This window comes from Eubalaena glacialis, chromosome 11 (genome assembly GCF_028564815.1).
Source record: "Eubalaena glacialis isolate mEubGla1 chromosome 11, mEubGla1.1.hap2.+ XY, whole genome shotgun sequence".
Lineage (NCBI taxonomy): Eukaryota > Metazoa > Chordata > Mammalia > Artiodactyla > Balaenidae > Eubalaena > Eubalaena glacialis.
Window position 1 is genome coordinate 116073471 of NC_083726.1, and position 26061 is coordinate 116099531.

Genomic DNA, 26061 nt, shown 5'->3' on the forward strand with positions numbered 1-26061 from the left:
TCTTCTCGTCTTTCTCTCCTTTGCGGGACAAGCCCAGCCCCCTCCGCGACTGCCAGGCTCTGTCACTCTTCAGAGAGACCTGTTCTGCCCCGTTGGGAAGGGTCTGGGTAAATCCCACCATCGTGATGCCCCCAAACCTCCCGGGTGGGTGTGCTGGTGTTTCCGACTTTCCCCAGCAGAGCGCACCTCTTCTCAGCCTCCTCCACTCGGCAGACGTCAGGCGCTGCCAGTACTTGGAGGGGCGGGGACGGAAAGCGGAATCATCGCACCCGGAGCCCCAGCACCGCCCGCATCCAGTAGGACCCCGGGCAGGGCGGGCGTGAACGGGGCCGTGTGGAGGGGCAGCTCCGCAGGGCGCACAGCGCACAGGCAGCCGGCGCTCCGGGCCTTCGGCTTTGAGGCCCTCGAAAGGCCTGTTTAGAATCAGAGAACCGGGGCTGGAGCGGCTTCTACTTTCCCGGTTAGAAACCGCAGAAAACCGCTTCAGAAGCCCTGATGCTTCCGGCTACAGTGGCTCAGCTGGCAGTGTGTTCAGAACCGGTCAGACCCTGAGAAGCAAGGCCCGGAGCCCCGTGCTGCTCCCGGCCAGCCCTGCCCGGCCCTGAGGCTGCCCCAGCTGCTGGCCGAGGCCTTCCAGCTGCTCCAGAAACCAGGCGGCCTGGCCACCCTCCACCTTCCAAACCAGGCGCCCCGGCATCTCTGGAGCTCGCTGAGATGCATCACGGAGAGGAAAAGGTTGAGAGCCGCCGGTGGCTTGTGGGGTGGTGGGGGGGGACCACCAACCGGGCAGCCGCCCCGCCCACGTGGAGGCTCCCTTCTGTAATCCTGCCACGTGCCTTTACATCCATGCAGCCTCAGAAAGCAGCCCTGCTCCTGCGGTGCCCCTCGGGGAAGAGTCACCTGGGAGGCACGCGGGGACGGGGTGAAGCTCTGTGGTGACGGGGCTCTGCTGCCCGCTTCTTGGTCGCAGAGTTGGGCGAGCACCCTAGAAGGGCGCCCCCGGGAGCTCGGGGTGAGCCTGCCGGTGCTGCGCGGTGGAGCCCCTTCCCCAGCGAAGCTCCCAGGCAGGCACCATCCCTGGGGCGTCACCCGTGAGAAAGTGTCCAAGCGTGAGTCGGTGACCTGCCACCCCCTCGGTGCCTCTTGGGCCCTCCCTGGATCTTTTGAGGGGTGGAGCCCGGGGGGGCGGGGCAGCAGGTGGGAGTCACGTGGAGGGCGAGGGTGTGGCCGGAAGCGCCGGGCCGGGCCTCCGAGGGTGCTTTGCTGCCGGCTCAGGGCCCTGGCTCTGCCACCAATCCATCAGCCTAATTCAGTCACCTCCAGCCCATGGCGAGCGCGCGGGAAATCTTCCTTTTTTGAACCAGGGAATAAATAAGTATCTTGATCAACATGTAAATAAGTAGATATTTACCAGACGCCTGTCAAAAGGATTTACTGCATTTTCAAACGATGGAAGCCAGAAGGAGGGGCTGTGTTGGAGGAAAAGACAGTGTCCGACCCCAGGGGTCTCCAGTCTGCTGACTGTGACCCAGCACATGGTTCTGGTTCTACACGGTGGTATCGTGGGGTCGGTAAGATGCGGTGGCACTGAGGAAAGACCGAGAAACATGCAGGTTTGCCCAAATCTAACAAATTAAAATGTAGGTGACTTTTATAGTGTAAGCTAGAGGCTGGGAGAAAGAGACATTCATAACATCAGTCAGCTCTTGGGCCCGCCCGGGACTCTTCTGGCAAATGAATGAATGAGTGAGTGAATGTGTGAGTGGAGTGAATGAGTGAATGAATGAGTGAGCGAGTGAATGAATGAATGCATACACTCTGATAAGTTGAGGCTGACTTTCCGCACTCCCTCCACCCCCTCCCCCTGCATCCTTCCCCCTGGCTGCATAAACCGCCGTATGAATTTATGATGCCTGTCAAATGGAACCACCTGAGATGGAAAGGTTCAGTTATTGGCGCGGACGGCTGTTCAGGTCAGCTCTGACGGATGCTCCTACCGCCGCTCCACAGCCCTCGGTCCCAGCACCACTCACGGTGCGACCCGCAGCTGCTGGGTCTGGGCTTTGACGGCTGCTTCTGGCCAGATCCGGCCTGTCCCGTGGTCTCGCCCAAGTCCCACTGCCACGTGGTCCCCGAGCCACACAGTCAGTCCTGCCCCGCCGTCCCCCGTCCCACTGGCCCTCTGCGCGGCCCCTCCCCTGGGCTGGAGAAGCGCTCCCTCCCTCCATCCCCGCCACTCCCTGCATTCTGCCTGATCGGCCGTTACTTGAATATAGAGTTTCCCGTGGAGACAGTGATGGACATGAAACCACCCCGACGGAGGGCCATGCGGTGGGACTGAGTCAGAGGCGGGGCTCAAGCCCTGGGCCCGGCGTTGACTCCCGTGGGCCCTGGACCGGCTGCTTGACTTCCCTGGGCCGCAGGCTCCTCACCCGTGATGAGAGGCGGTGCGGCGCCAGCCACGTGGGACCGGAGCGCGTTCACTTACCACATTCACGCGTGGCGGGCGCCCAAGGGCCTCCTTCTCTCCTCGCCCCGCGGGGTCCACCGCGTCAGCGTTTCCCCTGAAAAGACTGACACACCGTCCAGGGCCCTGGGGAGCAGCACCTGGGAGGGGGGGTTCCTGAGATGGTCAGGGACAAAGTCTCGCGTGAACTCCGGGAAGGACACCGGCTCCCTGTGCTGACGATTCCGCTTACCTGTGCCGGGCGGCTCACCTGGGCGTAGGTGCCGCAGAGGGGGTGTGAGTGTCACCACGGCAGCTCCGCCCGGACCCGCCGTCTCAGAGGAAAGCCCGTGTCCTCCGAGATGCTCGTAGCTCTTCTGGGATCACAGAAGCCACGTGGTCTGCGGTGCAGGGGGCTGGCCTGGAACCTGGAATGTGGAGGAGGCCGAGTTGCCTTCTGCGTCTAGCTGGTGTCAGGGAGGGGTCCCCAAGCCTCCCGGCCTAAGGGACTCGTCGTGTTGCGATGACCTCTGTCCCTTCTGATCCTGCTCCGGGCTTGACTGCCCGGGGCAGGGGCGCTGCTTCTGCATCTGCGGGCCCCAGGGTAGTAAATGTCGGGGGACATAATCAGAACTCGGGTCCCCGGGGCCTGGCATCTGACTGGACCACAGCCTGATTCTGGCCCAGCGCGTGGAGTCAGTTCCGCAGACGCTGGGATGCGGGGGGAGAGGGCAGCAGTGGGGAGCGGTGACTCGGGGGAGGGCGCTCACCCCAGGGCAGAGCCTGCTGGTGCTCTGACCTCTTGCCGGGTGCGTGCTCATGGGGACTTCTGGCCAGAGGGGTCAGAGGTCAGTGGGACCCTGGCTGTGGTCGGGCAGAGGTGCTGGGTCAGTGGCTTGCTTTCTGCATAGAAGATAGACAAATGGTCGACTCTTCCAGGAGGACCCAAGACTCACACCCCACAAGCCCTTCTTCCCGGGTGTGTTGGACACGCCCCCCCATGTGCACCCTGGGCTCCTGCTACACGCGTGCACGCACCCTCTGTGGGCAGACACCTGGGCATCGTAGGCATGGCTTCGGGAACCTTAACCCTGGACGTCTCAGGGCATAAACAAACTCCAACAGTGTCGCACTTTTCTTTCCTGCTCCCATGTGTCTTCTATTCCTGCCTATTCTGCCTTTTTCCTCCTTTCCGTTTTCCAATTTTCTTCTCTAGCACTTTCTTTAAGTTTTTATTTTATTTTATTTTATTTTTTTAAACTGAGGTATAGCTGATGTCCAATATTATGTTAGTTTCAGGAGTAATAGTGATTCACAATTTTTAAAGATTATACTCCATTTAAAGTTATTACAGATATACTTCTGTATATTAATTATGTATCCTACAACTTTACTGAATTCATTGATGAGCTCTAGTAGTTTTTTGGCAGTGTCTTTAAGCTTTTCTATCTATAGTATCATGTCATCTGCAAACAGTGACAGTTTTACTTCTTCCTTTCCAATTTGGATTCCTTTTACTTCTTTTTCTTGTCTGATTGCGGTGGTTAGGACTTCCAATACTATATTGAATAAAAGTGGTGAGCGTGGACATCCTTGTCTTGAGGAAATGCTTTTAGCTTTTCACTGTTCAGTAGGATGTTAGCTGTGGGTTTATCACATATGGCCTTTATTATGATGAGCTATGTTCCCTCTCTACCAACACTGTGGAGAATTTTTATCATAAATGGATGTTGAATTTTGTCAGAAGCTTTTTCTACGTCTATTGAGATGATCATATGGTTTTTATTCTTCAATTTGTTAATGTGGTGTATCACCCTGATTGATTTGTGGATATTGGACCATCCTTGCATCACTGGGATTAATCCCAATTGACAATGGTTTATGATTCTTTTAATGTAGCGTTGGATTCAGTTTGCTAATATTTTGTTGACGATTTTTGCATCTATGTTCCTCAGTGATATTGGCCTGTAATTTTCTTTTTTGTGTGATGTCTTTGTCTGGTTTTGGTATCAGGATGACAGTGGCTTCATAGAATAATTCTGGAAGCATTCCTTTCTCTGCAATTTTTTGGAATAGTTTCAGAAGGACAGGTGTTAACAGTAGTCTCTAAATGTTTAGTAGAATTCACCTGTGAAGCCATCAGGTCCTGGACTTTTGTTTGTTGGGAGTTTTTTAAATTACTGACTCAATTTCATTTCTGGTAATTGGTCTGTTCATATTTTCTGTTTCTACCTGGTTTAGTCTTGGGACATTGTACCTTTCTAGGAATTTTTCCATTTCTGCTAGGTTGTCCATTTTATTGGTATAGAGTGGGTCATAGTAGTCTCTTAGGATGCTTTGTATTTCTGTGGTATGGGGGTTGTACCTTCTCCTTTTTCATTTCTGATTTTATTGATTTGGGTCCTCTCTGTTTTTCCTGATGAGTCTGGCTAAAGGTTTATGAATTTTGTTTATCTTTTCAAAGAATCAGCTCTTAGTTTCATTGACCTTTCCTACTGTTTTTAATTCTCCATTTTATTTATTTCTGCTCTGATCTTTATGGCAGCACCTGGATTTAAAATCAGGTGGTCTCCCTCCAGAGACGGGGCTCCTAACCACCGTGCCCTGAGCCTCAACTAACATGACAAGGCCGGAGGACAAGGTGGGAGTCCGGCTGGTGGCAGCCGGGTACGTGTCCATTCGGAGCAGGGGAGGGAAGGCCTTGCTTACTTGGCACCTGCCATGGGAGTCAGGGCCACTCAGAGGACCTGAGGGATTCCTCACTCCGCAGGGCCCCTTACGGTCTGTGGACCCCAGGGAAACACACGTATAAACTGCACACCAAACTCTCTATGTGATTTTTCGTAGCCCGGGCAGAGGAGGGGAAGGGGCATTCATTTTACAGATTAGAAAACTGAGGCCCAAAGAAGCAACATGCCTCACCCCAAACAGAGGCCTCTCGAGCCAATTGGGGTCTCAGCCCTGAAACGGGGGTGGGCTGGGCCACGTGGAGGAGAGGGTTGCTGCTGGGACCCGGGTCACCAAGGCCCTCAGTGTATCCTGTAAACTAGGAGCGCGGGACTGTTCACTTGCCCGCAGGCCTCCTTGGCAGGTTTCTGGACCATCCCTGAGAGCGTTGAGACGTGGAAGCATGAGGTCCGGCCAGCGGACACCGTCTACTCCCCATCGGGCCTTCCGTGGGACTCGGGGTGAGACCCCTGGCCCGGCTGCCCCGAACCCCTGGGCCTCCTCACCTGCAGAAAATACATCGTTTCTGACGATCGTTGTGAGGATGGAAGGGCCTTTGGGTGGGGGGCTCTTTGAGCAGTTCTGGAACGAGGTATATGCACTAAGACCCCCGTCCCGCCCGATCCCCAAAGTGTAGGAGACACTGTGACTTCAGCCAGATCCTGGATTATACGAAAAACGCTCAATAGCCAAAAAGGTAAACTATATCTGGTGACTAACAGAGTTAACACCCCAAGAAGACGCTTTCATTTGCCTTTGAATAAAATGCTCAGAATATTTTTCTCATCCTCCCAACCTGAAGGGTCCGGAAATGTAAAACTGAGCAAAACACTTTACAGGGAACTTCTAAATGTTTATAAAACATGCTGCGATGGTAATATTTTTCTTTTAACCAGCTTGCAACCATTTTTATGGGATCATCTGCTCAATTAGCCCAGTAATTTGATGACTTGAAAACTCTGCTTCATAAATGAGAAAATGTAAAGTCGAAGAATAAAAAAAGACTTACTAGGCTGATGTCACAAAGCAACTTCGAGGCCACACCCGGTCAGAACCTTCCACCCTTGAAGTGTCATATCCTCTAAAAACCCCTCAGTAGTAGTGGTTTTTTTGAGGGACAAATGGGGTTCCCCTTAGGAAACAGGGTTGTCCGAGTGGATGGTCTTGGATGGTCCCTGGAGTTCCTGTCATTCACCCTTGTCATGGCCGCGCTAAGGTGCAGTGAACTTGGCAGTGAGTGAAATACCATTCTCTGGTTCTCTTCTTGGGGAAATCCATCAGTAATTAGACTCATTTTTCAATTTTGTCACCTAGAAACAGAAAATGCCCATAAATCTCCCCGAACAGAAATTAGATGCTGCCGATTTAATTACCAATGAGTAAACAAGGTGATTCAGCCTCCATAAGACGCCCAAACGCGTTCATCACCGGCTCATTAAACTACCACACAAGCGATTATTCACTGTGAGGAGGAGGTGGGGTGGAGGGGCCGGAGCAGGGGATCGCAGACACGTGCTTTCACGGGCGGGTGCTGAGGTGGTGCCGCCGGGGCGGGAGGGGGACCCCGGGGGCGTGGGAATAACCCGGTGGTTGTGGCACCTCTGCAGACACGACTGTGACCCCGAGGCGGACCTTGTCCTTTCTCACCAAGACTGTCTCCTTCCCCCAAGTCCCCCCACCCGCCCCGTGCAGTAGAAAGACGCTCCCAAGCTTCCTCAGGTTGGTTTACCTACAAGGAGTAGGTGGGCGCTTTGGGAGCCTCCCTGAGGTGTAATTAGGGCAACTACAGTCTCTAGTTCACCTGGGATCAGCCCCATGTGATCACCCCGTGTCCCCACTAATTAGTCACAGCATCCCCTTTCACTCTCAAAGCTGCCCTTGTCTGACTGGTAAACTATATGGTCACCCTGTGCATCCCGCAGGGAGGGTACAGGTTGTAAGTCAGCACCGATGCGTTGATGGCCCTTGTGTTGAGAGGGATGCTGAGGTCATGTTGTGGGTCATAGGTGAGTTCATGGTGATCAGGCAGATCATTTTTTCAGGGAGAAAATCATTCAGTAATTCGTGCAAGGGATTTGGGATCAGGGTCGGGATTGAGAACACACAGGGTAACCTTAGTTCTTGTTGTTATTGGTGGTGTTGGTGGTCGTCATCGAGGTAACCAGCTTGTAACCGGCGTGAAGGGGACTCTTCTCAGGCACCGGGACCCGGGGTCTGCCTGTGACTCCAGCATTCGTTGTCCCCGTCTACCGTAGGATTTCTATCCACAAGTCAGAGGCAGCAAGCAGAATAATAGGAAAAATGAAGACCGTGTTAAGGGAGATATTTTGCCCACCTGGCACCGGGAGAACGAGCTGGGAGCTGAAACGCCTCCCTCCTCACCTCACATCCTTCCAGCAGAGGACATAGCGGCATGAGGACAGTATTTAGGCCATCGGCGCCCTCATGGGCTCCACGGCTGGGGGAGGGGACCAAGCCCTCTGCGCTCTCCCCTCACTCGGGATGTTGGCCCTTCCTGGGTAACTGGGCTCCCCCTGTGGGTCCGCACAGGTCAGGAAACGCCCCCTCCACACCCGCACGGGCTGGGGTGCATTCCTCAGCATCGCAGGTGGACGCTCACGGCTCTGTGTCTTTCCATTTTCAGCGGGTCTGCACACCTTTTAAGCAATTTGCAAGAAATAGCCAATTAGCTGAACTGCTGTGTGACCCTGTGGACGCTGCCCATCCCTCAGGTGGAGGGAGAAGGTCTGAGAGGGACAGAGGGGGAGCCGGGGGCTGATGGCTGGAGGGGCAGAGGGGCCACGAAAGAAAGCGGCGGGGGCGGGAGGGTGGGAGGGGAGGCAGAGGCCCGGGTTGGGGACCGGCTGTTTTCGTGTGCGTGAGACAGATTCGCTTCTTCCTCCTTGGATGTTTGGCGTCTTGGCTAAAAATGCCTCAAGGGGATGGTGTCTTGGGGACGGGGAGATGGAGAGGGCGGTGGCACTCTAGGAGGCTTGGCGGGGAACTGTGCCCACGTGCGGGGGGGTGAGTCCTGTGCAGAGTGATGCGCAGGCCCCAGGCCCCCAGGGCCGAAGCCCCGTCCCAGGTCCCAGGGCCATGTGTTCTCAGGCTGGAGAGGCTCCGCGTCTAACAGCGGCGTCTTCCCCTCACCCGTCAAAGGAGGAAGGACATCCCCGATGGAAGGGGTCTTCCTGACACCCCCGAAAGGAAAAGGAGCAGGATGGGCGAGCGTCCGAGGGAAGAGCGTGGGGCACCGGGGCACCAGGGCCCTGAAGGGCGCGCGGCACAGGCCCCGTGGCTCCAGGACCACCCCTCCACCCCGCCGCCGCCTCCCTCGTCTGGTGGCTCCGGGAGCCTCAGGGCCCCCGTGGGGCCCACCTCCTGCCCCCCGAGCGGGGCTCAGGCCTGCCTACTGCCCCTAACGCATCGTGAGAAGACAGAAAGGTGTCCCCTCATTTCCCTAGGAAATGGGGGACTCAGTGTCACCAAGACCCCTCCCAGCACTGATGTCCGGTCCTTTTTAGTGGTGCGTGAGCCCCAGAATCTCGGGAGCTGCACGGGGCTGCCTGCTGGGGCCCTGTGCCCCCCGCTGCCGACCACCAGGAGCCCCTCTGCACCCGCCTCCTGCAGCCCCCCAAGGGCTGAGCCAGGTCAGCACAGGCGGAGGAGACAGGCAAACGAGGCCCTGCCCCGTCCTGCTGCTGGGGTCTGGGGGCGATTGAGGGTGACACTGGAGACAGCGTACAGCGTACGTTCAAAACCTCTGTTAAACAAAGATAAGGGAGGTTCTCAAATAATATGAGCAGTGCGATGACCACTTTGGACACACAGGGGAAGCAGGCTGGCCGCAGATGACAAAACGCCAGCCACGGGCCCCTCGGGGTGGGGGGAGGGATGGTGCGCTTCTTCATTTTCCTTTTTTCACCTCAGAGTCGTCTTCAATGTCTAACATGAATTTTGGTATCTTTGCGATAAGAAAGTAAAATGCTCAAGATCATAGGAGAGAAAGGGGCTCGGCCGAGGCGGGGTGTGAGTACGCAGGGCTGACCCCACCTCGGCCTCTGAGAGCTGACCAGCGGACGGGCAGGGGAGCAGACACCTCGACGGTGACCTTCGCAGCCGGCCCTCCTTTGCACCGCTACACTTTTCATCTGTGTCATCACTGCCGCCAGCTCCGTAGTCCACTTTGAAGGCCTTGGTGACGGCTGAGAGGACAGGAAGCTGGATTATCCGAGGCCAGCGCCCAGGACAGACGGAGGTCACTCATTAATGTCCCGGGAGGCTCGGGAATCACGTCATAATTTGGCGAGAGGGGTTTTACTTGCTCTGGTTTGGGTGTGTCCCTCTGACTCGTGTTCTAGAAAGCATTTGTTTTGGGGACTGGAAAATGAGGTCAGTCCCCATGGAAAAGCGGGGGGACCCAGGACACCACGCGAGGCTGGGGGACAGGACACTGGGGAAAGCCAACGCGCACGGCTAACGTCAGATCCTTGTCACATTCCAAGTGTCATCCATCAGCGAGCAGCAGAGATACAGCCTGTGGCGATGCTGGGTTGGGGGCTGAGTCTAAACATAAGACAAGCGGTTGCCCAGGAAGGACCCGCAATCTGACTGAAGACGAGATGATGAAGTCATCTCGTCAGAAATAACCCACCCGCCAAGTGCAGGACTCGCCCAGGGGGTGAGGATGTGACCTTGAAGGAGAGGCAGCCAACCCCACCTGAGCGCAGCCCCTGAACCCCCTGCCACAGGTGACCCGCAGGTGTGTGCGCCAGTGCACGGCCCCAGAGGCAGCCTGCCCGGTGCAGGGGAGCCCGACTCCACAGAGCTCTTCCTGGGACACAACATCGGCCCCCCATTTCTCCCAAGGGGACCCATCCTTCCTCCCACGTCTGGAGCCACATGGAGTCAGGGTGGCCCTTGCCAGGGACAGGCCTCGAGCCCAGATTTTCCCCAAGTGTGACGTGTACCTGGGTGGCATGTCGGCCAATTTTAGGCAGCACATGGACAAACATGGTTAATGGTTTTACTGACATCCTTTATCATGGCAAGCAACACTCGTGATACTTCTGATTAAAAAAAACTCCTTTCTAAATGATCATATAAGAAAAGCGAGTTGATGGAAGGAAACAGTATGAAGTGAACAATATTGTACATACATGGATGTGGCAAAAATGATGACGGTGTTGAGACATACTCTCTGGGCCCCCCTGGCCGGCGTCCCCTCCCTGAACCCTCAGCCTCTGTTCTCTGATCATGGATTTCATGGAACCGTCACAGCTTCACCTGCACAGATAGTTTCTCAAACCCACGCCTTCAGCACCGACCGGCCGATGTCTCCAATCACCTTCATTGTCTCAGATGCCAAGGATTTCAGAATCACGGGGGGTTCGGGAGCAGAACATTTAAGTATTTCCCATTTAACGTGTTCACGTGCATTTCCCCTCGGTTCTTACGGAGTCTTGATAGGAAGGTATTATCTCCACTTTATAGCCAAGGAGAAGGAGGCCTCTGAAGTTCCAGTGATTTGGCCAAGGTGCAGTCGGTGTGGAAGACCTAAAGTTTAAAACTCAGATTTGTCAGCATTAAGGAATCCTAGCTGGACACGGGCAGAAGGGTGGAGGACATCTGGGCAAACTCACATTTGGTGGATGAAGAAACCGCAGTCCAGAGCGAGGGTGATGTGGCCACCTTCTGCGTGGCATCTGACCCCATTCTGCCAGTCTGCCGGAAGTCTTGATGTCATGTTTGAAAGTCCCCTGTCCCCCACCTCCCTCCTAGCATCACCTGCCTCTGCCGTGGCCCCTTCTCTCCCGTGGCTCTGTCCCGCTCCGGTTCACACTGTCAAGAGCCCCACTCCCGGCTGCTGCAGGGTCTCCAACTCCACTGCAGGGCTGGAGGAGAGAACCTCAGTGGGGTTAGACCGGTGGTTGACTTACAGCCTGTTTACAGCATCCCCCCACAGGTGCTGACAGGTGTGGCCAGGCGCTGGAGGAGAGTGCGGGGTCTGCTCTGTAGCCACATGTCCACACGCCATCAGTGGGAAGTGGGGCCCCGGGGCCAGGCGGGTGCTACATGTCAAACCCTTGCAGAACGCCGCTGGCTTTCGACAAAAATCAGATGTTCAGTGTGGCCCCAGCCAAGCCCCAGTGCAGAGGTGCCAGGTGAAGGGGTCCGTGCATCCTGTCACCCCAAACAGTGGGGAAAACGTGAGTCCCGGCTCCATGCTCCCTAGCTGCAGGGCGTTGTAGAGGTTACCCAGCCTCTCCCACCAGCGTCCTCTTGTGCATAATGGAGAGAACATTCTTTATTTATCATGCGGTTACTGTTAAGATGTTGATGCATCCAGGCTCCGACTCGGCTGTTAATGGCAGCTGTGATGGAAAAGGAGGAGGAGACGGTGGTGGTGGTGACGGTAATGTGATGGTGGTGATGGTGGTGGAGGTGGTGGTGATGATGACAGAAGCACCGGCGGTGGAGATGGTGATGGTGATGATGGTGGAGGAGATGGTGGTGATGGTGATGGTGATGGGAGTGGAGGAGATGGTGGTGATGGTGTTCGGGGTGGAGGAGACGGTGGTGATGGTATTGGGGGTGGAAGAGATGGTGGTGATGGTGTTGGGGGTGGTGTGAGGAGGAAAAGAAAGTGGGGTGAGAGAAGTAGAGGAGAAGAAATTACCTGCCTTCCTGCTTCACGAAGTGGTCGTGACACTCAACATAAAATGGAAGCCTCCTCATAAACTATAATGTCCTATCCCTTACACTCTCGCTGTGGAACTTACCCCAGGTCCTCAACCCTCCTGAACCCACGCTCTCGCTCCCGAAGGACACTGCTGTCGTCGGTCACCTCGTCCAGGCCGCTGAAATACGTCACTTCAGGAGGCAAAGGGTTGTGGGGTTCCCAGAGCCTCCAGGGAAAGGCTCGCGGCTGGGGGTCTGGGGTCCCTTCGGCTGTGGATCCAGGGCTGGGGGTCGGGGCCAGGAGCATTCAGAAGGCATGGAACCTGGCAAACGGGCTCAGAGAAGTTTCTGGTTTGGTTGTGAAGTTGCGTCAATAATAGAAAACATGTGAGGCCTCAGTTTGTGTTGAAGTCAGGAGGCTCAGGAGTAGCTCGAAAGTGGGTCATGCTACCTGCTGAGGGTCCTGGAGGCCCGTGTGTGCAGGAGGGAAGAGGGGACGGGCAGAGGGCTGGTGCTGTGGGCGCTGGAGAGCGGCCCAGGTGCGACCTCTGGGGACACACAGAGCTGCCTGGAGGGGGCGCGAGCCCCACAGACGCCTGCAGAACCCCCGCTGCACCTGTGCAGAGCCAGGGGCGGAGCTGGGGCCCATCCTGGGTGCAGAGCCGGGGTCCGTGCTGGGTGCAGAGCCGGGGGCTGTGCTGGGTGCAGAGCCGCGATGGCAGCTGAGCCATCCCAGTGCGCACTGTGACTCCTAATCCCCAAGTCGCCGGAGCCGTGTAACTTCCCACCTTCCTGGTGACAAGGCCACAGCTGGGAAGATTACGTGGCTCGTCACCGGGAAACAGCTTGACTCCAAAGCCCTTTCCCTCTGTCATTTTGCCCTCCAGTTAAAGACACCTCCTAACCAAGGTGACAAAGAGGCCTGCTTCCGCCCTGCAGGCCTCTGTCCCCAAGGGGAGGAGCTTGCAGAAAACACACACATTGTCGTAAGTGCTAGAACCGTGTCTGCAGAGGGCCCTGCCCTGGGCGGAGGGCCATGGGGGGCCGGGGAGAGGGAGACGTCCAAACCAGGGGAGGAGTAGGCCTTGCAGGTGGAGAAAGGCCGGCCTGGCAGGGCTGCCCTCACCACCCGTCTGGGTTGGGCGTGGTGAGCCTTCTGGTGTGGCTGGAGCACAGGGTGCTGGCCGGATATGGGGCCAGAGGGACGAGTGGGTTCCACTGGGACCTGGGAGCCAGGCCATGAAGGCGAGACTCCACCCCAGGCCCGGGGCAGGGGTGGCACGCGGGGGAGGTGGTTAGGCAGAGAATCAGCCTGGATGCCAATGAGGCCAGTCAGGAAGCTGCCTTAACACCCAAACGGTGATGGGGGCGGGAGGAGGACAAGCCGTGGGGACGGGCAGAAAAGGGGGTCTGTTCCCCTGTGCCGCGCTGGTCTGCTTCCTCGCAAGAAGGTGGGCATTTAGGAGAGAGTTTTGAGGCCACTGCCGCATCCATTTGGGAAACCACACACTAACCACAGGTCATTAAGCAAATGCCCCCTTGTCTCCAGAAGCACTTCAGCTCTGAGTGGGAATACCTGTCACCGCTCTGCTCCATTACCCAAAGCAAAGGTGATGTCCCGGAGCCAGTGACGTCCTGGGAGAGAGGGGACTGGCAGCGCCCTGACAGCCTGTGCTGCCCGCTGGCAGGATGGCAGCCCTAGAGCCGCAGGGGAGGGGCACATGGCCACCCGTGAACTCCAAGGGGCGGCTCAGCAGCCCGTGACAACGGTGCAGGACACCACCGAGCACGCAGGCAGGCCAGGTCTGCCCTGGGGGCTGACAGCTGAGAACCAGCCCAGGAAGGGGCCCCGGGGACGGACAGAGATGCCGTCTGGGGGACGGGCTGGCGAAGGGCAGGCCGGCACCTGGACATCTGAGCCGCCCGCTTGACCCTCCTGGGGGCGGGCAAGGCCAGCCTCCAGAGGAGACGTGAGCTGAGGGTCTCACTAGTGGATGAGTCGCGGCCACCTGGTGTCACGGGCGAGGGCAGAGCAAGCTCTGCGGGAGGAGAGCTTCCGGTTCTTTAGGCTGATCCCCTGTGAGACCAGTGACCTGGCAGAGTTTCAGCCTCAGGGGCCACCAGCCTCGACAAACAGGTGACTGTTCTTTCCGAGGCTGCTTTACGCTTAGGTATCCCGTGGTTTGTCCGGCCCCTTCATGCTTTACAGGAGCCCTGGGTGTTAAGGCCAGACCGCCAGAACCACCATAAGGCCCTTGGGAAGGGCCTGCCTCGAAAAACGGTGAAGTTGAAGGCGTTGTCTTCAGCTGCCTCCTGCCTCCCCGCCCACCCCCTTGTCCCCCATCCCAGGGCCCCAGCCTTCCACCAGCTCTCTCGACAAACGGCTGTGCTGGCGATTTCCTGACAAATGATCCCGGGGAGGGGGTAGGTGTTACAGGTTCAACCGTGACCTCAGGTAGCTTTAGATGAAGACCCTTGATGGTTAGAAAATCTTTAACATCCAAAGGAATGCTTCCTTTTTTTTCCTTTGTGAGAAAATAAGTATAACAACATTTGCCATTCTAACCATTGTAAAGTGTACGCTTGAGTGGCATTAATTACACTCACGATGCTGTGCAGCCATCACCGCTGTCTCCACAGGTTTTCATTCCCCGAAGCAGTTCCCTCCTCCTCCATCCCTGGGAACCTCTAATCTACAGTTTCCATGAATTTGCCCGTTCTGGGTGTTTCACAGAAGTGGAATCATACATCTCCGTCCTTTTAGGACTGGCTTCTGTCTCTTAGCACAGTGTTTTCAGGGCTCACCCATGTTGCAGCGCGTGTCAGAACTTTATTCCTTTTCAGGGCTGACTAGTATCCTTCTGTGCGTGTATTCACCGCATTCTGTGTAGTCCGTCAGCCGCTGAGGGAAGGAAAGCTCTCTGAGTGTGAATTTCCACAGCTGGTCTGTTACAGAGCAGATACATGCTGTTTAACACAGACGGTGGGCATCGCCCAGCTGCGCCACACGTGCATGTGTGTGCACGTGTGCAGAAACGTGCATTCTTGAAGAGACGTGAGCACGCATACGTGAACAGACCTGGCAGGCGCTCCCCGATGGCCTGGTCCAGGGAGCTCTCCCCTGGCACCGGCTTCCCGTACCAGGAGGGAATGTTGTGTTCTCCTAAAGCACACACGTTAATAGTCTCGTTAATGAAGGATTTTTCATTATCAAACCTATCTGTGTTTATAGGGATCCTCAGAACAGCAAGGACAGGAACTCTTTGTTCCTCTCCACATTTGGAAATCTGACTGTGCCTCGTGCAGAGCTGCACACAGACCAGGGACGAGCTTGACAGAGAACTCTGGAGAGGCTTTGGAGTCATCTACCACTTTGGAAGTGGTATTCCAAGTTCTAAGAAAACCAGGAAAAAAGAAAAAAAAAAAAAGCACTCATTCCTCTTCTCAAATAAAATCTCAGGCAGAACCCAGAATATAAAGCCAACAAGAGTCACCCAGACTGGTCAGGAAGAGATGGCTGCGTCTTTTTTGTGTGTGTTCTCTGTCCACACCCCATCCTGTGGGTTCCCCAGACTTGATTCAGCTGTGTAGGGTCCTCGGGTTAAAGTGGCCGTGCTCTGGTTCAAGGCGGGGGCAGGGCGGAAGCCCCACCTTGGCAGCCTCCCCCCGACCTGTACCTGCTCCCAAAGCAGCCCTGGGGAGCCCAGGGCTCTCAGCAGCATCATGTTTTGGGGGTTTTTTTTTCATGCCTAACTAGCTTTTCTACAGATGAGAAACAGACCAGGGAGGTAACGTGATTTCCCAAAGACACAGGGCCATTCGGTGTCAGAATCAAGATTGTTACCACCCACAGATAACTGAGTCTGCCGTGAAGAGGCTTACAATGCGGTTGAAGGGCAGGATGTGTGGACGTGAGGAGAGTGGAAAGCTCCGACGGCCTGTGCCCCTCAGGGCCTCACCAGCCCACAGGCATCCGGGAGACCTCGTGACCCCTGGGAACCGAGGCGCTCCCTCCTCTGAATCCCCTCAGTGGGTCAGACCTGGGAGTGGACGTGGGCCAGGTGCCAGTGGCGGCCCTAAGGAGAGAGCAGGGAGAGGGGAGGGGTGGGGACAGGGTGACAAGGAAAGGACTGCACGGGGCGGGCGGGGTTGGGGAATAGCGTCGGCAGGGAAGGGGAGGTGCTGGGAAGGGGAAGAGATGGAGCCACTTGAGCGGCGAGGTCCCCACTCCAGCCGGCGGCGGTGGAGGGTCCTCGGGAGCCCTGGGCGTCCCCTCCGCCCCCCCGCAGCTGTGCGTGGCTGCGTCTGGCGCGTCCCAGCCTTGTCCTCGCGCCTCCTCCAGCCTTTTCAACCTCGACTCACAGCGGGGCCTGGAATCAGGCTGCCCCAGGGTGGCTTCCAGAGTTGCCGGGGTTCCCAAGATCACAGAAACAGCGGGTCCCGTGCTGGACCTTGGTGCGTTCTCAGGGCTCTATGACCCCCAGAACCAGGCCCGAGGAGGCCGTGAGGAGTGTCAACCCATGAGGCCAGAGGCACCCGGACATCAGCTTCTACAGCTGCACTGTTCTCCACCCCCGGATGTTTCTATGGCAACACACAGTGTTTGGAAAGGATGACCAAGCTGTTTCACTTGTTTACGTTTTCTTGTTTGTTTTTTGGTTCTGAAGAGAGGGTTGGAATTGATTCTGTAAGGACACTCATGCCTCTGACGCTAGAGTGGATACCGCGCTGGTCAAGAGAGCAGTGCTACACACACGTGCACACACGCTCACCCACCTCACAGGTGACTGTGCCCCAGGCTTGGTGACAACAGGCCCTTGCTCCTTCCCTGCCTTCTTGTCCGGACCCTTCTTCCTGGCTCCTGGGCCCTCCTCAGCTCTGTCTCAGACCCTTAAACCTGGCGCTGAGGAGTCTCACCCACGCGTCTCTTAGGGGGTAAGCGGGGCCTGGGGGGGCAAAGAAACGAATGCGCCTTGGGCATCGGGTCAGGAAGTCCCGCTCCTCCTGCGTCCTCCACGTGTACCTCCCCGGCCTTATCTTATCGGTGTCCTAGTCTTTCCGGCCGGCCGGGAGGTTACTTACATAACCTCTGAGGTCCTTTTATCTCTCAGACCCCACGGCTTTAAGCAGGACCCTGTCACTTCTCCTGGGAGACAATTCCCAGGTTGCGGAAGCGCTCCCTTGGGCTGAGTCGTCCCGTAGGGGATGGACCCCAGCCTCAGCTCTCCTCCGGTCCACACGCTCTCCAGGGCCACCTCGTCCAGCCACCCCTGCGAGCCCAGCTCCGTGCGAGCCCACCTCTGCGTCCAAGTCCAGGAGCTCCGCCTTGAGTACAGAACGATGACCTCTCCTCTTCCTCAAGGCCCCACTGCAGCGAGGGGCTCTTCCATCCACAGTCGCTGGGTTAGAAACCCCAGGGGGGGGCCGCGCCCTTCTTTCCCTGCCTGTTCTCCGACCCCCACTTGCAGCCAGAAAGCAAATCACACGCCTTCTGTGCCCCAGGTCCCCCTGCTTATCTCCAGTCTCCCGTCTCGGCCTCAGCTCAAGCCTCCACGATCTCTGCGTGGGCCACCCCCACCCAATCGCCCCATCGTGACAGCGCCAGACGGCAGTGCTCGCCACAGCAGGGCCGCCGTCTCCTCAGAACGGAAGCCAAGTGTCCAGGCCTGGCCTCAGAGCCCCCGGTCCCCTTGATCCGGCCCACCTCTCCAGCCCGTCCCCTCCCGGCCTCTCTCCAGCCACGGCCTCCACACTTCCCCCCTTTACCTCTCTCTCCACCGGATGCCTGACCCACCCACTTCACCTGACAGCTCTCCATCCTCCGAGCCTTCCCTCCAGGGCACGACTTGCCTGCTGTACTGGAATCTGTCCATCTGTGCCCATTGTCCCCAGAGCTCCTGGAGATCAGTTTCTGAGCCCTTCTCTTGAATCTCCAGCACATAAACATGTCCGTGGCGCCTTCTGGTCCCCACCTGTTATGTCACATGGTGTGGATTAGGGAGTGGGCCTTATGGGGGAAACTTACAAAGGCCGAGGGTGAACAAGAGAAGACACACGTCCCCAAGTCCTCCGTCTCACAGGAGGTGCACCAGGTCTAGGACGCCGCCGGGGCTGCAGTGTGGGCCTGCACGGCAGTGGAGGGACCCGGGACCCCTCCTCCCCCATGGCTTTCTCTTTTCATAGAGGAATCAGGAAGGGAAGGCAGCCTCGCAGACGAGGGAGTAAACACACTGCTTGGTGCCAGGCAGGCGGGGCTGGGGATGCAGCTCTTTAAGGAGTTGTCTGAGATGCCGGCCCCCCAGCACACAGGACACTCGGAGCCCTGGGGTATGGCTGTCCTCCCTGCCATGGGGAAGGGGTATTCCGAGCTGGGTCACTACCTGTCCCAGAAAGCGCTCTGTGCACACAACCCAGAGGGGTCTCCAGCATCACTGTGCAATGGCTCAGCTGGTTGTGCCTCACCAGTAACGTGTGACTGGATGCAGGGATGGTGGGATGAAGGCAGCTAGCACACAGGTGAACACACGAAAGCCCCTGACACAAATGGGTACCCGGCTTACGTTTGTTTCCCTTCTCATCCCTGCTCCAACTTCGTGAATTTCCGCAGAGGTTTCTGGGGGTGCAGAGGAGGTGGCCCTGTCATCTGGGCCTAAACGTGGACGCTCTGAATGGTCTTGGGGGCGGGGGCTGAGTGGCTGGACAGCTCACCTTCCACAGTCGTCCTCAGGTGTGTCGCGCCCTTTTGGAACATGCATTCCCTTTCAACACGGTCCTGATGTACATTCTTACCCAACATCACCTACTTTTTAAAAACCAGAAGTCCCACGCACTGTGGTTTGTTCCTGGGTCTCAGACCCCTGGGAAGCCACGTCCCAGACCAACTTCAAGATGACAGAATGGGTAGGAGGTAAGGACAAGCCTGCCTCGGAGATGCTGGTGGAGTCCCACCTCCATCCCCTTCCCATGGTTACCGCTTATCTGGGCCTTCCTCAGCACGTGGACCAGTGGTTCTTAAACTTCAGGTGCTTCAGAGACACCCGGGAATGGTCTGGAATGTGCACTTCCAGGCTCCATAGCCAGAAGATCTCCTCCAGTAGGTCTGGGTGGGGCCCGGGGTTCTTCCCTTTTTAACTTTGTGTCCCCAAACTTCATCCTGAGCTGGGCTGGGTGAGGCCAGCACGCGCTCAACGTCGCGGGGGTCGGGGAGGGTGGGCAGAGCAGATGGGCAGAGCACGGGGGGCGTTGGGACCAAGCTGACCTCCCTGCAGGGCTCCCCATCAGGGCCCCAGGGCCCCAGGCCTCGGAGCACCCCCTCCCAGCAGGGTAGGCGGCAGGCCGTATGCCTTCTAGGGATACAGTGGGCGTGGGACCTGGGGTCTTCAGTGAGCCCCTCCTGACCTGCAGAGGAGGGGAAGCCGGGTCTGGGGTCTGAGGTGGGAGCTTCCTGGAGGCTCCCGCGGACACGAGCGCGAAGCATTGGTGTGTGAAGGCCACGGCCGCCTCTGCCTGCGGGGCCTTGAAGGCTCTGCGCCGGGGACAGCGTGGGAGAGCGGCTGCTGGGGAGGGTGGGGAGCCGGTGAATCAGCCCTGAGTCGGCTCTAACCAGCCGGAGTCAGTCCTGCCAAGCGTGGGCTCCAGGGACAGGGCCACATCCCACAGCAGAGCCCTCTTGGAAAGGACAGAGTGGGGAGAGGGGAAGAGCACTGCCCCTCCCCCACCCAGTGCCCGCCCTCATCCTGGAAATGCTGGGGTCCCTGCTGACCTGGTCTCACTCTTTGGACAGAGAGTTCTATTTTCTCAAGGAAGAGAGCTCGCCCAGGTCCGGGTCAGCGCACGTGGGCAGCTGCCTCTGTTTCAGCGGCTGGCGGAGGTTTCCATGCTCTGCTTCTTGGTGGCTGGATATCAGAGACCCCAGCTGTAGCTTCAGGGTTTGTGACTCAGAACTGTGGCACGTTCCCTGCCCTTCTGTCTCAGCCCTTTCTCAGCACCAGCTCCCGTCCCGGCATCCTTGCGTCCCCTTTAGATAAGGCATCGTGAGTTCTCTTCTGAGAAGTACAAGGAACTGCTCACTGATTAACTAAGATGTTTCTCAAAGATGTGTGATTTTTCACCACCCTAATTTCTGCATTTTAACATTTGAAGACTAAAAAGCCCCTTCCTGCCCAGTGGATCGGAGCTCTCCTGTGGGATGGACCGTGGGGCTCGGGATGTGGCCTGGGGGTCCCCCTGATCCGACCGTGGAGGGGCCCCCTTCTCCTCCACCACCTTGGGGGACCTGCTGGGTCAGAACTTTCCAAATCCCCAGTCTAATGACTTCTTCTCTCTCTTCTACTTGTGTTTCCTAGGAACGGGTGGAGTATCTCTTTCTCATCATTTTTACTGTGGAAGCATTTTTAAAAGTCATAGCCTATGGGCTCCTCTTTCACCCCAATGCTTACCTCCGCAACGGCTGGAACTTGCTGGACTTTATCATTGTGGTTGTCGGGTGAGTACAGCCACCCCTCCCCACCTCCACCACCGTCACCCAGTATCTGTGTCTCTGGTCACAAGGGCCCTTGGCTTCAGGCCAGACGAGAGGATCTATTAAAAATCACTTTGGATTCAGACTGTCTCCAAAGGGAGAGGAGTTGTTACCTGGGACAGCCCCGACCGCCGCTCCCACCTGCACACACGTGCACACACACATGTGCGCACACGCACACGTGCACACGCGTGTGCACAGGTGAATCCGAGGCCTTCTGGTGGAGCCCAGGGGCCTCTGTGCAGCCAAGGAGATGCCTCAGCTTTAGGTCTTTTACTCCATCTGGGCCTCCCCTGGCCCAACAGCCCCTGGACGCCTCCCCTGCGGTGTGGCTGAGTGGGTCTGGTTGGGCTGGACGTGAGCCTGCAGCCACGGCGCCAGAAGGGCGGCTGGCACCCGGGAGCCGGGACACCCACCTGCACCTCTGCAGGGTCCTGGCTCGGTGGCTGCCGGGGCCGGAAAATGGGACTAGGAAGGGCCGAGGGGGTGGGGCCAGACGCACTTCCCCGGACACCCTGCTCTGCTATAGAGGCCAACTCAGCCTATGCTCAGAAACAAAGCGGCGTCAGGAAGCTTCAGGAAACCTTGGAAGTGACGATCTCCTTATCAAGGCATCGGTAACGTCAGGAAAAGATTCTCTGTGGAATGTTTGTACAAAGAGACCCGCACGCGCCACGAGAGACACAGCTGACCGGGCTCCAGTCACTCGTCCGTCTGCGGAGGGCAGGGTGCCCGAGCCTCAGGGCTGACCTGGCGCTACTTCAAGCCCACCTGCCGTTCACTCCCTCGCCGTCCCCACAGCCTCCGGGGGCAGGTCAGCGTGGCATTAGGCTCCTACCCCAGGGGGCCCTTCCCAGCCACCCCGGGAGGATGTTGCCCTGGTGGCTTCCCCAGACCGTGCCCTGCTCAGAGCCTCGTGGGCGCCCGGCCTTTCCTGCAGGAAGTGACGGAGCAAATCAGGGCCATTTGGGAGCGAGTCCCTGTCTCCGGGCGTCTGGAGCTGTTTCCGAGTTTTCGCCGCTGTCCTTTTTTGCCTGGCCGAGCATGACACACTTTGCATTAACATTAGGGACACTTGGGAGGCGTGAGGGACACGGAAGTTACTGGTCTCTGCCACGTGCGGATGTCAGGGTGAGGCTGCAGCTCTGCGAGAGATTTGCTACTTCTGTTCACTCCAGGATAAACAGAGTGACTGACAAATGCCTTGAACTAACTCAGCAAAGTCCTTTAACGTGCTTCTTCCTGATGCATCTAAATCCTTTTAAATTCAGCGTCTCCCTCAAGGCCCGAGTCTCCTGGGAACCTTTCACACACTCACAGAAAGAGCCCAAGGAATGAGATCCGGTGCTTCTGGGGCCAACAGAGAGGAGAGGCGCCTCTTGGGGCAGAGAAGCTAAGTCTTCTCCCGTCTGTGGGCTGAGTTGGCATTGGTCTATATGATGCTCTGCCCCAAACGTGGCCTCACCTCTGCGTGGGGTGGAAGCAGGAGACACGGGTGGACCTTAGACAGGGGTTCATCTCCCACTTGCACGGACCCTGCTCCTCCCGAGACTGCAGCAAGCGGACTGCTTGTGGGTCAGCCCAGATCCCAGCCACATCTCCCCGGGCCCGGGCCATCAGGCTGAGGAAGAGAGGGAGGTGTCCAGACTTGGCACTCTCCCAAAGGTGCCTCCATCGACTGTTTACGACCCGAAGGCTACGGTGCCAGCACTGGCTCAGCTTGTGGTCCACCATGACCCTCTGGCTTTTTCCCGTTGATCTCGCACTCGGCCACATTCGGCACCTGGTTTCTCTTCTCCAAGGCGCTGGTCTTTGGGGCTCTCCATCCAGTCTAGACTCAGCCCATCCTTCTATCTCGGAAAACGACACACCCCCCCCCATGGAGGGTGTGGCCCAACCACCTCTCTTCAGCTGTGCCCTCCCATCCCTACCCCTTACATGGATGTGCCTTTGCTTCCTCGTGTCTCCTGGGAAATGTCTGCTCCCCTCCGCCCCTCCTGGGCAGCCTCTGCCCTCCTGCAAACTAGAGGGAGTCTGCCTTGCTCTGGGGGAGGTGGGCTTGCCCGCCTGAGTGCTGGGCTGAGGGCCCCTCTCCCTTCTTTGCCTTGCCACCCAGGAGGCCAGTGCCAAGGCATTGCCCTCCCCACCACGTGCCCCATTCCTTCCGGAAGTGGAGGAGTCTCCTCGGAACAGTGGGGACATGGGGCTGCTGAATGGATGTGGGAGGACTTCAGAGCCTCTGTGAGCTACTCCCCTCCACCCCCATCAGGCACCCGGGAGCCCTCAGCAGATGCACCTGCTCAGACCGTCTACTCCAGCCTAAAGGGCCTCACTATGTCTCCAGCTCCCTGCCGATATGGGGCCCTGCCTCTCGGCTCACAGGGCCTCTAGAGACCATCGTCCTCTCCGACAAGCTCTAACGTCCGGCTAAGGAACTGCCAGACACACCGCCTGGAGAAGGTCCCCGGCCCTTAGGCACTGGTGGGCACCAAGCAGTGGTTTCGCCCCTACAAAGTGTGACTGAGGAGAAACATGCCCGCCCCTGCAAGCTGAGAACACCTCTGAGACCCATTCCTGAAATTTCTGCCCCTTCAGGGGTTAAAGGAGAGGATGGTTGTTCAGTCTCTGTTCCCTTCCCTGAATAATATTTGTGAACATCTTGTACATCGATAAGCATGTTCCTTTCTTCCAGGAAGTTCTAGGAACCAAATCTGGTTTGGATTTGGAATGTTGTTCAACAGACTTGCAAACTGGTGTCCATGTCCTGAGTTTCCGTGATCCAGGCTTCCACGGAAAGAACATTTCTCTGCAGAGAAAGGACCCCGCTTCCCCCACGCTGGAGACCTCTGCCTGGGATGGGAGGTGTCACCACCTAACACATGGACCCGTCAAGCTGCCAAGCTGGGGTGAAGGAATCACAGAACAGGCGGGACATCAGACGTGGTCTGGCCACAGAACCCACTGTGCAGACACAGCCTACTCGGGGTCCCCGTGTGGAAAACAGACCGAAGGGAAGCCGCTCATCCCTGGCCTCGCTGCCCAAGAAGTCCCTAAGGGTTCTCTGGAGCACGTTTTGCAAATCCCTGTTTAGACCAGCTCCCTCCGCTGGGCCCTGCCTGGGTCTAAGCTTCTGCTAAGCCCCCAGCTGCAGCTTCCCCGTTCCCAGACCCAGCCCCCTGGGGCAGGAGTCATAGGAGCCCCAGCCTGTTCCTCAAGACCAGGCTGCCCAGGCCCGGTTCAGGTCTGGTCCCTGGGCGTCTTCCTTGGCCCCAGGCACGACCCAGCACGCTCTACTGACCATGAGTCAGTGGGACGTCTCTAGGTACAAGGACAAAGATGGTCCACAGGGCCCTTTCCCATATTTTTCTCCGTTCCCACAAGTGGCCCAGGACCCCAGACTCCCATTCCCGTACAGTCTCTGCATGTTCTAATCTCTCCTGAAACCTTTCCAAGGTGCCCCGTGTTCCCCACAATCCCTCCCCATTTCTGGTGTTAGCAAACATTTTCTGTAAAAGTCCAGATACCAGATTTCAGCTTTGCAAACTTTGTCCCAACTACTCAGCTCTGTCGAGAAAACATCAATATGGAACGGGGTGTTGCTGGATCCTCATCAGATTTATTCCAGAGCAGGTAGCCCGGTGCTGCCCTAACCTCAGCACTGGTCCCTCCTTCTCTCTCTCATTCTCCCCGGGGGTCCTGCTGCCCTTGCTGTCTCTCAAGATATGGCCCCTCCCCTCCAAATGCTCGCAGGCCAGGAGAGGGGCCCTGCTTCATCTTATTCTGCTTTCAGACCACCGCCCCCTCCTACCTAAGCCCCTCCAATTCTTTTTTTTTTAAATTTATTTAATTTATTTATTTTATTTTTGGCTGCATTGGGTCTTCGTTGCTGCGTGCGGGCTTTCTCTAGTTGCAGTGAGCGGGGGCTACTCTTTGTTGCAGTGCAGTCTTCTCATTGTGGTGGCTTCTCTTGTTGTGGAGCACGGGCTCTAGGCGCGCAGGTTTCAGTAGTTGTGGCACGCGGGCTCAGTAGTTGTGGCTCACGGGCTCTAGAGCACAGGCTCAGTAGTTGTGGCACACGGGCTTCGTTGCTCCGTGGCATGTGGGATCTTCCCAGACCAGGGCTCGAACCCGTGTCCCCTGCATTGGGAGGTGGATTCTTAACCACTGTGCCACCAGGAAAGCCCAACCCCTCCAATTCTGATGCTTGTGTCCTCAGACCCTCTACCCCCTGCTTCTCCAAGTCGCGGTCCCCCCACACCTTTGAGTCTCTCCTTGGCTGTGGAGACGTGAGCTCTTGGCCAGCTCCTCCTCTCCATCACGCACTGTCCCGCCATCAGCCTCCCAAGCTTCTTGGTTCCTTGATGTCTTCTTCCCCAGGGATCCTGACTCTGTCCTGTCTCAGCTGCCCACTCCCAGGGTCGGAGTCAGGATCCCCGCCATGACCGCGAGCCACATCCTCTCCATGATCTCTGACCAGCTTCCTACTCTCCAAAAAATACCACCCATCCTTCCTGCTCCCTGCCTCCAGCGCTGGACTCTGACAGTCCCCTCCTCCTGCCCTGCGGTCATCTCTCACCTGCGTCTGCACTCAGCTTTTACTTCTCTCTTCATTTCCTTGCTCACTTGCAAAAGCACCAACTCCAACCCAGTCCGACTAGCTGGTACCTGGAGCTGTGCCCTTGGAGCGGGCAGAGAAACGCACAAGGCTGAGCTGACGTGTCACTTCCCCTCATGACCACCTCCTCCCAGAGGCCCTGGGTGCCCGGAAACCCTACTGCACGGCCTGGCTCCGTTCACCACCCCACTTTCTTCCGCGACCCTTTTATGCCTTTGCCTCACCCTTCAAGCTTCCAGGACCCCCTCCCCTTTCACATTCCAGCTGATGGCTTGCTCCCTGATTCGCTGAGAAGAGAGGTGCAGTCAGAAGAGGACTTCTGTCTGTTCCCACGCCTGCATCTGAACCCACAATGCACCTCCCTCCCCGGGGCCGTGATGAACCGTCCTGGCTACTGGGCTCATGCCCCTCTGCGGGCATCCTGCCCTCCTGCCCACCAGGGGTACGACCCTTCCGGCCACTGTCCCCTCACTTCTTTACTGCCCATCGTCTGTCTCTATTAGATGATTTCATTTAAAAACAAGCAAAACGATTCCACGCCCTCTTGCAGGAACTACCTTTTCTCTTCTCCTACCTTTCTCCAGCAAAATTCCTCAGGAGGGGTTGTTTCTATGGGACCCTCCCCTCCAGCTACGGTGGCCACTGAGCCCTCACTTGAGATGCACTGTATGTGTAAAACACACAGCAGGTTTCAAAGATTTAGTACAAAACAGAGACGGACAGACATCTCACCAAAAACTCTTTATTACAGCTGAAGTGATCATATTTTAGTTGTGTTGGACTAAATAAAATCTATCATCACCGTCCATTTCACCTGTTCCTTTTTCACTTTTTTAGTGTGGCTACTGGAAAATCAAAATTGCACACACGGCCCACATTTGTGCCTTGCACTGTTTCTGTTGGACAGAACCGTCTCGAACGCTCCTCTGTCCTCTCTTGAGCAAGTATCTGTTACCTTTGCCCCCATCACTCCAACAAGACAGGTGTCGCCAGGGCCTGAGGCCGGTGGTCAGTTTCCTGTCTTTGTGCCTGTGGCACCACGTCGGTTTCTATGGGACCACTTGTTTGTGC

The 26061-nt window shown here is 57.1% G+C and overlaps 1 protein-coding gene across 5 annotated transcripts in view; it reads left to right on the forward strand.

The window, feature by feature from the left end:
• The window catches only part of CACNA1C (calcium voltage-gated channel subunit alpha1 C), a 475349-nt gene that overhangs the window by 267377 nt on the left and 181911 nt on the right, over nucleotides 1-26061 (forward strand). For all 5 annotated transcript variants that reach the window (XM_061206079.1, XM_061206075.1, XM_061206078.1 and 2 more), the window contains exon 5: nucleotides 20200-20339. In XM_061206079.1, coding sequence (XP_061062062.1) covers nucleotides 20200-20339 — 140 coding nt within the window. The remainder of the gene's footprint in view (nucleotides 1-20199; nucleotides 20340-26061) is intronic.